At 36.5% G+C, this 15,043-nt stretch overlaps 1 protein-coding gene across 1 annotated transcript in view; it reads right to left on the reverse strand.

Annotated features, from left to right (window-relative positions):
- LOC126278986 (phosphopentomutase) overlaps nucleotides 1-15,043 on the reverse strand; it is a 140,423-nt gene that overhangs the window by 21,900 nt on the left and 103,480 nt on the right. Inside the window, exon 10 of the mRNA XM_049979289.1 lies at nucleotides 3,039-3,265. Within this exon, the coding sequence (XP_049835246.1) occupies nucleotides 3,039-3,265 (227 nt within the window). The remainder of the gene's footprint in view (nucleotides 1-3,038; nucleotides 3,266-15,043) is intronic.

Consider the following 15,043-nt stretch of genomic DNA (forward strand, 5'->3'; position numbering starts at 1 on the left):
GATTACCATTCATCCTTTTGTTATATATTACAAACACGAAGACAAAATTGAGCATATGAGCTTTGTCATTGTTTCTGATTGTCTGGAGCACAATACGGTTGCAGTTTACACCTTGCAAAAGGAGCTTATTTCTTATCTAACAAATAAATTTCAGTGTAGTTTCAGCTCTCAGAGACTGCAGACGTGTGTGCATGTTGCACTATTGTGTGTGTGTGTGTGTGTGTGTGTGTGTGTGTGTGTGTGTGTGTGTGTGTGTGTGTGTGTGTGTGTCTAGTGCTGGCAAAGGCCTTAATGGCTGAAAGCTATGATTGTGTGAATCTTTTTACTGTGCCTATCACGGCTCCATCTCCGCTATATTGCGAGTAGCCACTTTCCTTCTGTCGTATTGTTACATTCCATCCTGGATTTTCCATTGTTTGAAGTAAATTTCAAAAGCTTCCAAAAAAAGATATACCATTGTTCTGACCATTATACTGCTAAGTACAAAAATAAGAAAATCTTCCTGAACCTTTGCCTTCAAGAGGAAGACTTCGACATAAAAGCTGAGTGGCACTTTTCAGTTACGGCACATGGGAAAGGGCCTTGTGATGGAATAGGGGGTTCAGTTAAGAGACTGGCAGCTCGTGCAAGTTTGCAAAGACCACACCAAAATCAGATCCAAACACCACAAGATCTATTTGAGTGGGCAGTAGGTAATATCACAAATGTCGATTTTGCGTATTCCACTCAAGAAGACTATGCTGCTTCAGAAATATTATTAAAAAGCCGGCACTGACAATCAAATGAACACAGTTCACAGTTTCATTCCGAACACAACATCAAAATTAATAGTCAAATACTTTTTCAGGTATTATGCAGAGTTGGGAGAGGGAAGTAACTACATCACCAGACAAACTGAAGCTACAAGATGTATCAGGCAATATCACCACTGTATATGACAGAAACTGGTGGCTTGGCTACATTTTATAAGAGGGGAAAAGTGAAAGAGAGAGAGAGAGAGAGAGAGAGAGAGAGAGAGAGAGAGAACCAGATGAAGTGAAAATAACTTTTCTTCATCTATGTGGACCAGCTAAGTCATTTTCCTATCCTGCACATGCAGATGTCCTGTGGGTATCAGTGTGGATGTTCTCACAAAAGTAAATCCATTTACTTCAACAGGGAGAACATACATTCTTAATGAAAGTGATGTACACCAAACCCATTAAGCTTTATTGAAATGTAATCTGCGAAGTTCCAAGACAATTTATTGGGAAACTGCTTTCAACTCAAAACTTAATTTTTGCCTCAGGTTAGTGTTAATGTATATTTTACAGAAAGTTGTTACAAAATTAATGTTAGTAGCTATTGTGTTCAATTTAGCTATGTATAAATACCTGTTACTCAACAACAAACATTATGTATTTAATTTTTTTTAATAGTTTCATTCCAATCATGGACCAGAACTATCATGTAAATACTTGTACTTTTTCATACTTTATTTCAGTTTGTAGATAAATGCTCAAACATTTTTGTTTTATCAGTTAATACGCCATTAGTTAAGTTGTATGAAATTAAAATAAGCAATAAATTATAAAATATGTTGATTAGTTTTGTTTTAATAAGGTGATGTTTTGATATTTCTAATACTTTTCTTAATTACCTTTCAGTATCAAAATATTAATTAGTATTTTGAAAAATGTTATTATTTATAAGCTATGTTTTGTTGTATATCCCTGGAAAGAGCATGCAAAATGACACCTTTCCCAGCTCTCTAGCTCAATTAGAGCAGCTCCTAGAGCAATTTAAAAAAAGTTCATTCACACCTTTTTTACGTGGCCATATTTCAGGAATGGTTTGAGGTAAAAAATTGAAATTTGGAATTTTTCTTAGTCTCAGCATCCACTATAAGTATACTAAATTTTAGCAAAATCTAAAATGGTGAGGTAAAATAGGTGTGTTGATTTGACATGGAATGACCCCATGTGCCACACACAGTAGAGGATTTGCCCTACAAGTAGAATACACTAACTGTATTTAATTAAGAAGAACTGAGACTTCACAACTAAGAAAATTATTATTAATCTCAGAAAGTCAAAATGTGTGAAAATGTAGATTTATTGCATTTTGGTGGGCAACAACTTCTCATACTGCAATTATGGTGCAAACATCAGGGTTTGGAGGCAACAAGGCACATTCTACTTACGAACTTTTTGTTGTGAGTAGTCCTACAATGGAGTCATGATATTAATAAAGTGAAGTATATGTTTTAACTGTGGTTTTCTTATAGCCTAACTAGCTGTACACACTTTTCAAACCATGATCTAACATGATAACTGGCACTACCAAGTGGCAAAGTACCAAACTTCAACTAATGCCCTAGGGCACATTAATCTGCCTTCTTTTTTGCATTGGCATTTCGTACTTAATTATCTTTCTCAATTTATCATGTTGTTTTCTGTGCTGACATTCTTCAATTTCTTCCCATCACTCATTTTTCAGGCTGCATATCCCTTATTTTTAGTCCATTCCGTATTCACATGTTGATATTCTTCCATCAAAGGAGTACAGATATTCTTCCATCAGAGCCGTACCTTCACTTAGTTTGGAGATGAAATTTGCATTTCTGCTTGTAAGTTACTGATGGTGAAGCCCAGTGTGGTGTTTTGAGGCCCACAATTCCACAGACTTCTAATGCTTCACAGGAGGACACTCACATCATTTGTCACATTGTTATGGTAAATTTATTTCATAAAAAAATTCTAAGCCTATACTCAAACACGTTTTTGCTAATATAAATATGAAATAGACATTCTTTTGATATAGAAAACTACAGTGTATTGTCTGATGGGGGAAAAACTTTTTATTTACTTTAAAAAATAAATAAAAATAGGGATGGAGAAAGAGAAGTAGTATGTTACTTTTTTAAAATTACCACAAAATTCATGACTGACTGATGATGAGTCTGCCATGCCAAACAATTTTTAATGACAAGACAAAGCATATTTTCACAAAACAACAAATTTTGCAAAAGGAAAGTGGTTTATTCAATATTAACTTACTGTTCAGTTGGTGACGCACAGAGCTCTGTGTAGTATTTGAGTTTTGGTTCAGTACCACTAGTACGCAGGGTAGCAACTAGTCCATTCTTAAATGTGAAAGTCAGCATCTGACTAGATTTTGATGTAGGCAGCAGAGCTTTCTTATCTGGTTGTGAGGAATCATAACCAGTTGTAAGATCTCTAACACCAATTACTTGGTATTTTCCTTGTAAAAGTGATCCTGGATACTGAAAACATTAATAGAGAGTACACTGTAGAACAAGACAGAGTAATTTCAGTTTAGACTGCACTCTATAAAAAATCAAAACAATAAGTTATGGGTAAGCATATGTAATTAGAAATCCTGTGAACATCAAATAAAAGATGTGCACACCGAATTTTGAGTTACATATTTTACAGCCCCAAAAGTAACATGCAAGGAAACCAAACACACTGAGAAAAAAAATCTTGTAGACAGTAATTTCATGTGTTTGGTACTTATTTAATGCAATTTTCCAGCTGGGAGGATCTCTGAAAATAATATTATTACGTTAATTCCATGAAGTGCCCTACCGACATCTGTACACAACTGACTTGGGAAGAACAATGTACGATATTCAATGAAACCATTTTCAAGCTGATACTTGATTTGAATAAACAATAATTTCTCACATTTGTCCATAATAACCTTCTCATTTTCAAGAGCATAAAATCCTGCATAATACCTTAACATCTGAACTGTTATTATCAGTAACATATACCACATTCCAGACACGTGTGTCTTCCAAGAAGCCACCACTCATCACACACACCATAGTACTCAATGCACAGTGCAGCATAGGAGTGTGTTCCATTATATGCACCAATATACCGGTAGTCGAAAGGATGTGGTGGCTTGTTGAGAGTCACACGAGTGTGAGATATGCTACATATTTGATCCTGTAGCTAGGCTGTAGATATACCAAAGGAAAACTCACTTGAGAAATTTATAAAATTAATAGGAGACAGAATGGCTGGCCAATACTTGACATTAGATATGATTTGTTATGGAACTGTGCAGGAGTGCACGACTGTGTACATGCAAAAATAAACAAGGTATCAAAACAGGCTCATCATGTGAAGTAACTATTTGAAATAAAATGAGAGACTACAGAGACATGCTTGGCTAGCTCTATCGGTACAGTACTAGCCTGCGAAAGGGAAAGGTCTCAGGTTCAAGTCCTGATCTGGTATATAGTTTTCATCTGCCAAAGTTTCAGCCTATACAGAAAGTGGTTTCCCTCAACAAAGTCAGATGGCTGTGAACACCAAGTGTAGGGAAAGGAAGTGAATAATGCACTTAAAGGTACCAAAAAACTCAGAATAGATTTGTTCAGATCAGTGGTGTAACTATCCTCATTTCAGAAGGAAAGTTTGTTATCTCTGAGCAGGTACCTTATTTTAAGAGTTCCATGAATTCTGGTAACCCAGTATGGTGGCAGAATTACAGTAGTCACATTACATGACTACCTCAGAGAGGATTAATCCAGTGAGCTACAGAGGATGAAAAGATAACATGATGCCTTCTAGCCCACAGAAACTGACAGTGGCAAACAGCATGATGTTCTTTTTGATGTTATGTCATCCCCCGTCCGCAAAAAAATGTAAATATTACCCAAGATTCTGCAGATTCATTGGTATCAACTGTTTGGTCTACGTTTTTATCTGATGTTCAAATGAGTTTGCAGTCTTAAGTATGTGACTGACAATGTTGCAACAGCATTTGAAAAAAACCATTCTACTGCACAGAATCGCAATGTATTTTAAACAAAATAAATGCACTTAATACATATCAAGTAGTTTTGTCATACCAGATATTGAATGTATAACTGAATTATTTCTCAGTTGTCTGCTATCACAAGAAAACACTGCAGAGGGTTATGTACATTTTAGCTGCTTATTTAGCATTATTTAGTTAAATATTTGCATCACCACCTCGACACTCATTTGTCTACACATTCATGAGAGCTCATTACAATTTACATCACTAATCTTTATTTATTTGTTATTTTAATACTGTGACATGTTATTTGAATACATTATTGTGTAGAACAACTGAGAGGAAATGTGTGCAGTGTGAGTGTGAGTGAGTGTGTGTGTGTGTGTGTGTGTGTGTGTGTGTGTGTGTACAAGATAGGCTTGCTTCTCGCATACAATGAGTGGAGTCCAACATTTTGGAAGAAAATCTAGTTAGTAGAGGAACAACGGCACTCCAAAAGTTGCTAAAACAGGCTAGTTGGAGTAGGCTTTACTTCAATTGTTACCACAAATTAAATAATATAGCAAGTTTTTTATGATGGGATAAAATAACAGTATGGTTCCCTTGCACTCTTCTTCTTCTTCTTCTTCTTCCCCTTCTTCTTCTTCTTCTTCTTCTGTTGTTTGTAGTAATAAGTGTCTGCAGCAGTGAAGGGATGCCATAAATTAAAGAAGCTTCTGTGCTGTGTATCAATGCCTTTCTGTAGGTGCTCTGGCCATCCCTACTGTATCAATGACATATCCTACACATCCTGCATTGTGGCTGCCTTTTTTGATGTAACTGACAATTCAACAACCTGATGCAGATTGTTGTTGAGCACAACACATTGTGCTTAATGGGTGTCAACTTCTTAACCATAGCTCACTGTTGGTCAGGATAGGATGTCCACATATGCCTTATGTGTAGGGGGCCTATGGTCAGTAAGTAAATTGATTTTCTGCTATAGGAATTAATCTGAAATATTCAAATCCCATAAATCACTGGCAGCACCTATTATTTTGTCTGTAGATAATTACATGTTAAGTAGGATCATAGCTTCAGTAGAGGTTGTTTGTTCCTGTGGAAAGTGATCTGCTGACTACGTGCCCACTATGCCAACAGGAAGCATGGAAGAGAAGTCAAATGTCGACTGCTGAGCACTGCCAAAGCATGTCAGCTCCAAGCACCAGCTCCCAGCTGACAATTATGTGAATCATCTCCTATATCTTTTCTTAGAACATTATTCCAACACTGAAATTAACATCTTATCATGATAGCCATGACTGGATAAAGGTCTCACAGACCAACCTAGGCACACCCATATGTTTCCCGAGTAGAGGATACACTGAAGTTTCCATCTTTAACCAACTCTTTCATTGGAAAAAATCCTTTTAAATGCACACATCCTCACCAATTTGACCAGCCCCCCCCCCTCCCCCATGACAGTCAGTCTGAAGCTACATGGGCTGAGAGAGAGAGAGAGAGAGAGAGAGAGAGAGAGAGAGAGAGAGAGAGAGAGAGAGAAATCTGTACTGTTGCACACAACAACCAATCCCTACCCATTATGAGTTGAAGCCTTGCACCTTGCTGCTGCCATGAGGTTGCCACCTAGCTACCACAATCTGTTGACATGTCACTGTATCACTAGTCCACTGCCATTGAGACAACAATTGTAAGGGATTAGATATTGACCGTTACCATTAAAAACCTTGAATTGCAGGAACAGCTGCAAACAAAATGAATGCTGCCATCTGATTCAGGCAACTCTCGATGATTCCCTTTCACACATTGGAACTTCTCCTCTTCTATCACAGTGCAGTATGACAAACAGTAATTTCTCCTCTTCTATCACAGTGTAGTGTAAAACACAGTTTCCCCACTGTTAAGGGTACAGGGTACTTATAAATGGTGGAAAAACCGAAATTCTTTCATGACTTTATTGTATTCTGTAGTTTTTCCTAATTATATGGGTTTCAAATCAAAAGTGACCTATATATACCAAATTTTAAAGTTATGGTCATGCATACCGCCACACCCCCTTTAGTTCTGTTACAGAAACCAATTTTATTTCGAAAAGGACTGTGAACTTTCTGTTTCCTGCAATTATACATATGATACATTGTATATGTTGGTAACAGTGAAGGTTTCTAATGCCTGTAAATGATTATCTCTTTGCTAGTATTTACTTTTGTTTTGCTGAAGCAGTTTGTTCACATGTTAAGGAATGTTTGTTGCCCAAGTGGTACATGTGTTTGGAGAAGTACATATCCTTTAGTGTGCAATATATATGAACTATGCCACAAAATTCAATAAAAGGAAATTCCATGGTAACCAGTTCAGCAACAAAGCAAGCCACACTGTTGAATGTAGCCTATGTATCAGTTCTTCAGGGAAGAAACACTCACATGGCATGCCTCCTGGGCCTTCAAATTTTCGTGTTAACAATGACGCTGTTTGTAGTGAATTATTTGTTGTTGATGCGGGCATCCTATCTTCTTTGATAAAGGAAGTGGCAAAATGTAAACAATGTGATGGTGTAGGCTGTCTGCAAACAACTGAACAACAAAGTAGCAGGAAGGGTTTAGTGTCGAAATTAGTTGTTCCGTGTAGATCCTGCAATAAATCTACCTTGAAAATGACTTCGAACATTGTGCATAATCCATACGATATGAATTTGAAGCTAGTGTATGAAATGCATGCTGTAGACAAAGGGAAAAAGGATGCTCAATTGTTTTGTGGTTTAGTGGACCTTCCTCCTCCTCCCAGTAGATTCAGCAAGTGGATAAAAATACTTTTTGGTGGCTTGATGGTTGTGTCTAAAGCAGTAGAAGAAACTATAAATATTAGTGGAACCAGGGACATTGCTGCTGCACTTGATGGGACGTGGCAACATCGAGGACATCATTCCTTGAATGGTGCTGTAAGAGCTACTTGCCTGGAGAATGGAAAAGCTGATGATGTTGAGTGCTCATCTAAGTACTGACACACTTGCCATGATAACACTGAAGGACATTGAACATCAGTGTTCTAAGAATTATGATGGTTACGGTGGAGGTATGGAGTGTGATGGAGCTCTAAAAATATTTCAGAGGTTGGTGCCCTTTTATAACGTTAGATATACAAAGTACCTTGACAATGGGGACTCTAAAGCTTTCAATAAAATTAATGAGTGCAATGTTTATGGTGATACCTTGGTAACAAAACTGGAGTGTTGTGGACATGTGCAAAAAGAGGATGGGTGCTAGATTGAGGAAACTATTAGGAGAAATGAAAGTTGCTATTATCTGATGGGAAATTTCTGTCTGGCCGAGACAGATTGACAGAAACTGAAACGGACCTTCTTCAGAATTATTATGGACTGGCCATTAGATGAACTGCACCTCTGAATGATGTTCAAGCAATGAGAAAAGCTGTACGGGCCACCTACTTTCTTAGGATGGCAACATATGACCACCCTGCTCAATGACTTTGCCCTAAAGGAACAGATTATTGGTGTGGTTACCAAAAAGCAAAATAAAGTGGTCAAATATACCATGATAAACATTCTCTTTCATAGCCTTTTATGAATGAAATAAAACCAATGTTTAGAGACCTGAGTGACCCTGTTTTGCTTAAAAAAATTTCTTCATGGTGGCACCCAGAATACAAATGAAAGTTTCAACGATAGCATATGAGAAAGATTAACCAAGAATGTTTTTGTAGGCATAAATATATTACAAGTTCGTAGACTAGGTACAGTGATATGTTTCAATGATGGAGTGATAGGAAGATTGGAAGTCCTAAGAAATGTATACATAAAATGTGGCTCTAATATGGAAGATCAATTATTTGTGTGTGACAGACAACAGGTGCATGAAGCTATATTTGCTCTTCAAATAGGTCTAGTACCTCAGCCATCATGTCATGCATACCTGGAAAAATTTGGTCACCTTCAAATGTGTAACATTGGATTAAATGGTACCTCTATTTGAGGAAGCATTTTGGAAAAAAAATGCATCAATTTCTTTGTAATTTTTTTTGATAACCCTAAGCAGGTTCAAAAATATTCAAAACACTTTTGATTTGTTTAGAAAATATGCTGCATTACCTGATATCAACAAAAAATATGTAAAACATATACATTATAAACAGTGCCTGAAAGAAACAGGTATTGATTTTTATATAATATTGAGCCATAAAAGTATCATGTATCCTTAACTTCGTGCCTGCGTTCTCAGGAAGACATCAGAAAATGTCACAACATTCTTTCAAAAAGTGCATGATGTAGGCCAGATATGTCCTCGGCTTGACAGTTTTCAGTTGAATATTGTGCATTTAAATTTGACTGGAGACACAAGATCCTATGTAGATTCAGTTGAATTACTGTGTAATGCCAGTAGCTTTGATGCATTGCATGTGACCGATACTGACAAAATGGTATGAATTTTATACTGTGTCAAACTTTCCCCCCTCTATGTGTGGTTCAGGGAAGATTTTGAGCGTTTGCTGGTCACATTCGATTGGTTTGATGTCCTACTTGTGTCCTGGCATCAGACAAAAGTGAGAACTGTGGCTGTGTTCATCAAGAGGATATATCCAAAAACTGACAGGGAAATAGAGGCAGCTTCATCCCTGTCTTTACAAGAGGCCGCACCCCATCTTTACAAGAGGCTATTTGCACTGCAATAATGAGAGCAGAAGCTACACATTCTGTCTTGTCTTCCTCTTGCGGGAATGATTCCCACTGTGTATTCCCTATTGAGACACACTGTAGGTGCTGGAAGTGAGCTGGGTATACTATCAACAAGACTCAAGCCCCCTACTGCTTTCACTGTAAAGGGCAGTCACTCAAGTGCCGACTGTGTCTATTCATCAAATAGATTAAAGAGAGGCCATGAAAGGGTTTGGTGATATTGAGATAATGAAGGACACGAATCCTAAAGTAGAAGATGAGCTGGCATAAGTAACACTCCGAGCTGCTGTTAAAATTGGTTCTCTCATTAATCTCCAGGGATTGACAGAGGTGGCAAATGTAACTGTAAAAGACAACATAAAGGGAACACCAATAAAAATCTTAGTAGACATGGGCACTCAGGTGTGATTATTACTTCTAGTTCCTGGCTATAAGCAAATGCTAAACCTACCATACTGTTGCATCAGTGGATCAGGTACAGAAAGTATTAGTGTAACTTATCACTTTGGTAAAGTGATGTGTTACACAAGCATTTACCGAATTGACTAATGACGATCGCTACCATAAAAGCTTTTTTTAAGTAATGAATTAGTATAGTCTGGTGTTTGGATGTGTGTTTTATTTATGAACATGCATCTGGAATGGATGGTGTGATGAAGCAAGCTGGGATTGTTTTAATTCCCTTCTTGTTTTGCCATCTGCCTCCTTAAAACTCATTTTTCATTTTTGACTCATTACTATTAACATATGTGAGTATAACCTGCATTTCCATAATAGAGAAAGGTTAGCCCTCAATATTAAGAAATATAGCACCAGATCTAATTTTGTCCTTAGGCTTGTGTATGTAATTTATTTTCTAATTTATTTTGACTATTCCTAGTTAATATCTTTTTTATAGGGTGAAATCGGTAATTGTTTTGTAACTTAGATTCTATTACTGACTTGCAAACAAATATAAATTCTGTAAAAATGATAAACATTTGGAATAAGAATCACTAGGATTCTTAAAGTATTTATTTAGTTCTAATCGAAAAAATGTTAGCAAAGCCGGCTCTCAATTAATTCCAAGTAATTACCAGGTTTGTCAAAAGCATTGTTTGTATAGCTATATCTGTTAATTCCATCATTTAAACAAATGATTCAGCTTAACCTTCGTAGTAGAAGAAACTGTTAAAAAGAGAGAATATTTTTGTAGTTTCAGTTAATTGAATGAGTAGATGATAGTGGTTATAAATCAGACATGAATGTAACTTTGAATGATGGGGATGAAAGTTTTATTGTAGACGAAATGATAAAAAATACAGTCTATGGTGAGGTGAGTGAAATGGATGAAAACAGTACTGAAGAGGATGAAATTATTACGGCTAAAGGGGGAGGAACCTAGTAGTGAAAATCAAGACAAAAGTTGATGGCAGACGGAGACATGGAAGCGATGTTAAGACAAATTATGAGTAGTATGAGTATGAAAGAAGAAATCTGTAGGGTGGGAAATACTATGAAAGAAGACATTACTATGGTGAAAAAGAAAACCGATAGCATTAGAATCGACATGGTTAGCTTAAAGGACGAACTGAAAAAATAAATTAAAAAGGAGATTTAGGTACTCAGCTCTAATCTCTCAGAATTAAATAAGAAGGTTGAGAAGATAAAGAAAGTGGAACAGAATACTAATGAGAAATTAATATTAACGTTTAGAGAGAGAAAGAAACTTTGTGATGACTGTAGTAGGAGGGTGGGGCTTCCGAAAAACAGTGTTAAGGTGAGGTCAAAGCTGCCAGGAAATTTTGTGCTGAAAACAGAATTAAACTTGAGAACCAAATTGATCCGATTAAAAATGATTTGGAAACTGAGGCAGAAACCAAGTGTGCAATAGTTAACCTCAAACTTCGCAGCGCTACAATGGCCAATGCATATACCAGATGATTTGTTCACAAGCATGGCAGCACACACTCATATTTATGCATTACAATGAGGCAAATCCTCATTCAAGCAGACAACTCCTCAAGCACTAGAGATGCTATTTGGTTTGCATATATTGTCTGGCACCTTGAAATTTCCTTGATTATGAATGTATTGGGATACAAGCTTTAATGCATAGCCATGAGTATTGTTTATTAGTAGATTTGGATCCAAAATTTAGTTTTGTACTTGCTGCAACATTATGGGCAGCTTTTGTTCTTAGTATCCACCTGTCTGCTTCTGCTGTTGATGGCCATTTGGTACCACATCACTCACTTTTATACTATATGTGTGCATAAACAGCATGGAATGAATAAATAACTATTTTTAAAAAGTGACCAGTTGCAGTTTTATGTATTTACATTGAATAAACAGTCACAGGTTCTAAACCATCCATAAAGGATAAGCTTACACCATGAATGATAAGTTTTAGCTTAACAGCTATCTGGCAGTAGAATGGTTGGAACTAAGAATTTTCAGACACATTATTCACACTCGGAAACAGAAAGCAGTTCTATACTCCCATGCGTCCATGCATGCACACTAGACGACTGTAACTTGCTTGTGCGAGGAAGACAGTACAGAGTACGCTTTCCGATTGTTACTGTTTATGGTTTATTGCTGTTGCTGACATCTGTGGCAGCTAACTTCAGGTTTTCATTTGTGAGATTTTGCAAATTTTTCAGTGATTAAATTTCCATAAATGCATAAATTAAACAAAAGAAATATTTTTTGCCAGCAAACTTCCTACTATAAAAGCTGTCAGAAAAAAGCATTCTTTGTGCTGATTGCTTTGTATCTATAAATGGAATGGACCAAACAAATATTAACCCTTTCAGACCTGGTGGTCACAATTGTGTACATAAAGTTTCTTCACTAATATTTCGCTGACAAGAAATGTCAGGTTCATCCAAACCCACTGCGCACATTTGTGTATGTTTCTTTTAGCCATGCTCCAGCAGGTGCTGCTCTCTTGTGAGCAGTCTGTGAACCACATAGTAAAATATACTCTCTAGTGTTGTCTCTCTGTGGGGAGCTATTACGTGTTGACTTTATTGCAATAATACTCACATTGTGGGTTTTGTTTATGAATGTTTTGTGTGGTTTCCTTCTTTTGGAAACATTAGGCATTCTTTCAGTGGAATTTTCAGCAATTTCATTCAGTTCATATGTGTGTTATGTATCAGGTAAGATTAATGTATACATTTGTGTACAACAGGTCCTTAATGGTGTAAAATAGGAGAAATAACCTAAAATGTGTCTCAGCTATATTTGCATGGCTATGGTAGTTATGTGTGGTAATTTTTCCATTAATTTCAGTACCAGCAGGAAGGAGGAGAATAAGAGAACTGTACATATGGTTTTATTTTATATTGCTGGCTTTTGACTTACAAATATGGATAAGGAATATCTTTCTGTGGAGAAAGATTGAGACTTGATTATGGACATAATTGAAAATACTGGCGTTTCTGATATTAGTTTGAGTGGAGATGAGGATGACAGTGTACCACTTATTGAAAGACAAGCTCTACAAATAGTAAAACGTGTTGGAGCAAATAAAGTGGGCGTGAATGATGTGTGTAGAAACACCATATCTGTAGATGAAGATGATGGAGAGGCTGTTGATGCTGAAATGAACTTTTTATGCAATGGAAACAACCCAGAATTGAATAACTTGTGTGACAACATAATGGTGACACCTAAAGATTCCATAAATTCGAAATGAAAGCCTCTAAGTACCATTGCAGAAACATACAAAGCTCCAAATTTTGATGAATCTCTCTCTCGTGTTCTCCAATGCAATACTTCAAAAGATATATACCAGATGATTTGTTCACAAGCATGGCAGCACACACTCATATTTATGCATTACAATGAGGCAAATCCTCATTCAAGCAGACAACTCCTCAAGCACTAGAGATGCTATTTGGTTTGCATATATTGTCTGGCACCTTGAAATTTCCTTGATTATGAATGTATTGGGATACAAGCCTGAATGTAAATGTGTTTTGGGAAAACATGTCAAGAGACATATTTTTAGAATTATGAACAAATTTACACTTGGTGAACAATCTGGAAAAGCCACCTGAAAATAAAGATAAATTTTACAAAGTCGGGCCAATTTACTCAGCCATTCGAAAATGCTGCAGTGAACTGAATGTTCTATAGAAGAGAATGTTTGTGTTGGTGAAGGAATTATTTCTTTCGCTGGGAAGTTTTCTGCAAAGCAGTATGTCAAGGGGAAGCCAAGTCCATGGGGAATCAAAGTCTTCATGTGAAGGGAGTGGAATAGTGCATGATTTCCTTTTGTATCAAGGTGCTACAACTGAACTAAATACCGCATACTGTAAAAAACTTGGATTAGGTCCTGCTGTTGATTTAGAATTTTCTGTTCCACTCTCAAAAGGTAAAGGTCATAAATTATACTTTGACAACTTCTTTTCACATTATCATCTGTTTCAAGTTCTGAAATCTCAAGGCATCAATGCAGCAGGTACTGTCTGTCAAAACAGATTTGGAAAGAATGTGCCTTTTTAAGACGATAAAACAATAATGAAACAAACCAGAGGTTACTGAGAAGAAATCACTAGTGCTGATGACATTACCATACTTAATTAGTTAGATTATAGGCCAGTTGTATTGTGTTCAAACTTTGTTGGTAATGGCTCAGTGGATGAAGCTGAGTGTTGGGACAAAAAACACAATAAATATGTGAAAGTAGAAAGACCTGAAATATTGAGAAAATATAATCATGCAATGGATGGTGTGGAACTACTTAATCAATTGATAAACTACTACAGAGTTTTCATCAGATCTCTAAAATGGCCTTTCCGTATGGTTTTTCATGCTGTTGACTTTGCCATTGTGCAAAGTTGGTTGGCATACAGACAAGATGCAGACAACCTGTCTATCCCAAAGAAGAAGCAAATGGACCTTCTTTCCTTTCATATCAGTGTAGCAGATGGATTGATACTGTGCCAGAAGAAAGTGACTGAAAAGAAGAGGGGGCGTCTGTCTGATGAAGGACTGGCTTCAGACATGAGAGTCATACCAAGAAAAAGAGGAGAATTATGACCAGCTACAGAGATACAGTTTGATTCTATTGACCATTTACCTTTGCATGATGTAAGAGCACCAAGTCGCAAAAAATTTCCAAAATGTACAGGGCGTTCTAGAGTTCAGTGCAAAAAATGTAAAGTACATTTATGTCTCCAAAAAGGACAGATTTTTTTTTTTTTTTTTTTTTTTTTTTTTTTTTTTTGCTGTTCCATACGAAACCTTAAAATCTGTGTTTTGACCGTTGTTGTTTAAATAAGACAATCATGACCAGGTAAATTGGAAATCTTTTATTCCTGAGTAAATATTCATATGTGTGATTTTTGGTTAGTATATGTAGTACATGTAGACTGGCAATGGCAAGGAAAGCGTTTGTGAAGAAGAGAAATTTGTTAACATCGAGTATAGATTTAAGTGTCGGGAAGTCATTTCTGAACGTATTTGTATGGAGTGTAGCCATGTATGGAAGTGAAACATGGACGATAAATAGTTTGGACAAGAAGAGAATAGAAGCTTTCGAAATGTGGAGCTACAGAAGAATGCTGAAGATTAGATGGGTAG

Source organism: Schistocerca gregaria, chromosome 6, assembly GCF_023897955.1.
Source record: "Schistocerca gregaria isolate iqSchGreg1 chromosome 6, iqSchGreg1.2, whole genome shotgun sequence".
Lineage (NCBI taxonomy): Eukaryota > Metazoa > Arthropoda > Insecta > Orthoptera > Acrididae > Schistocerca > Schistocerca gregaria.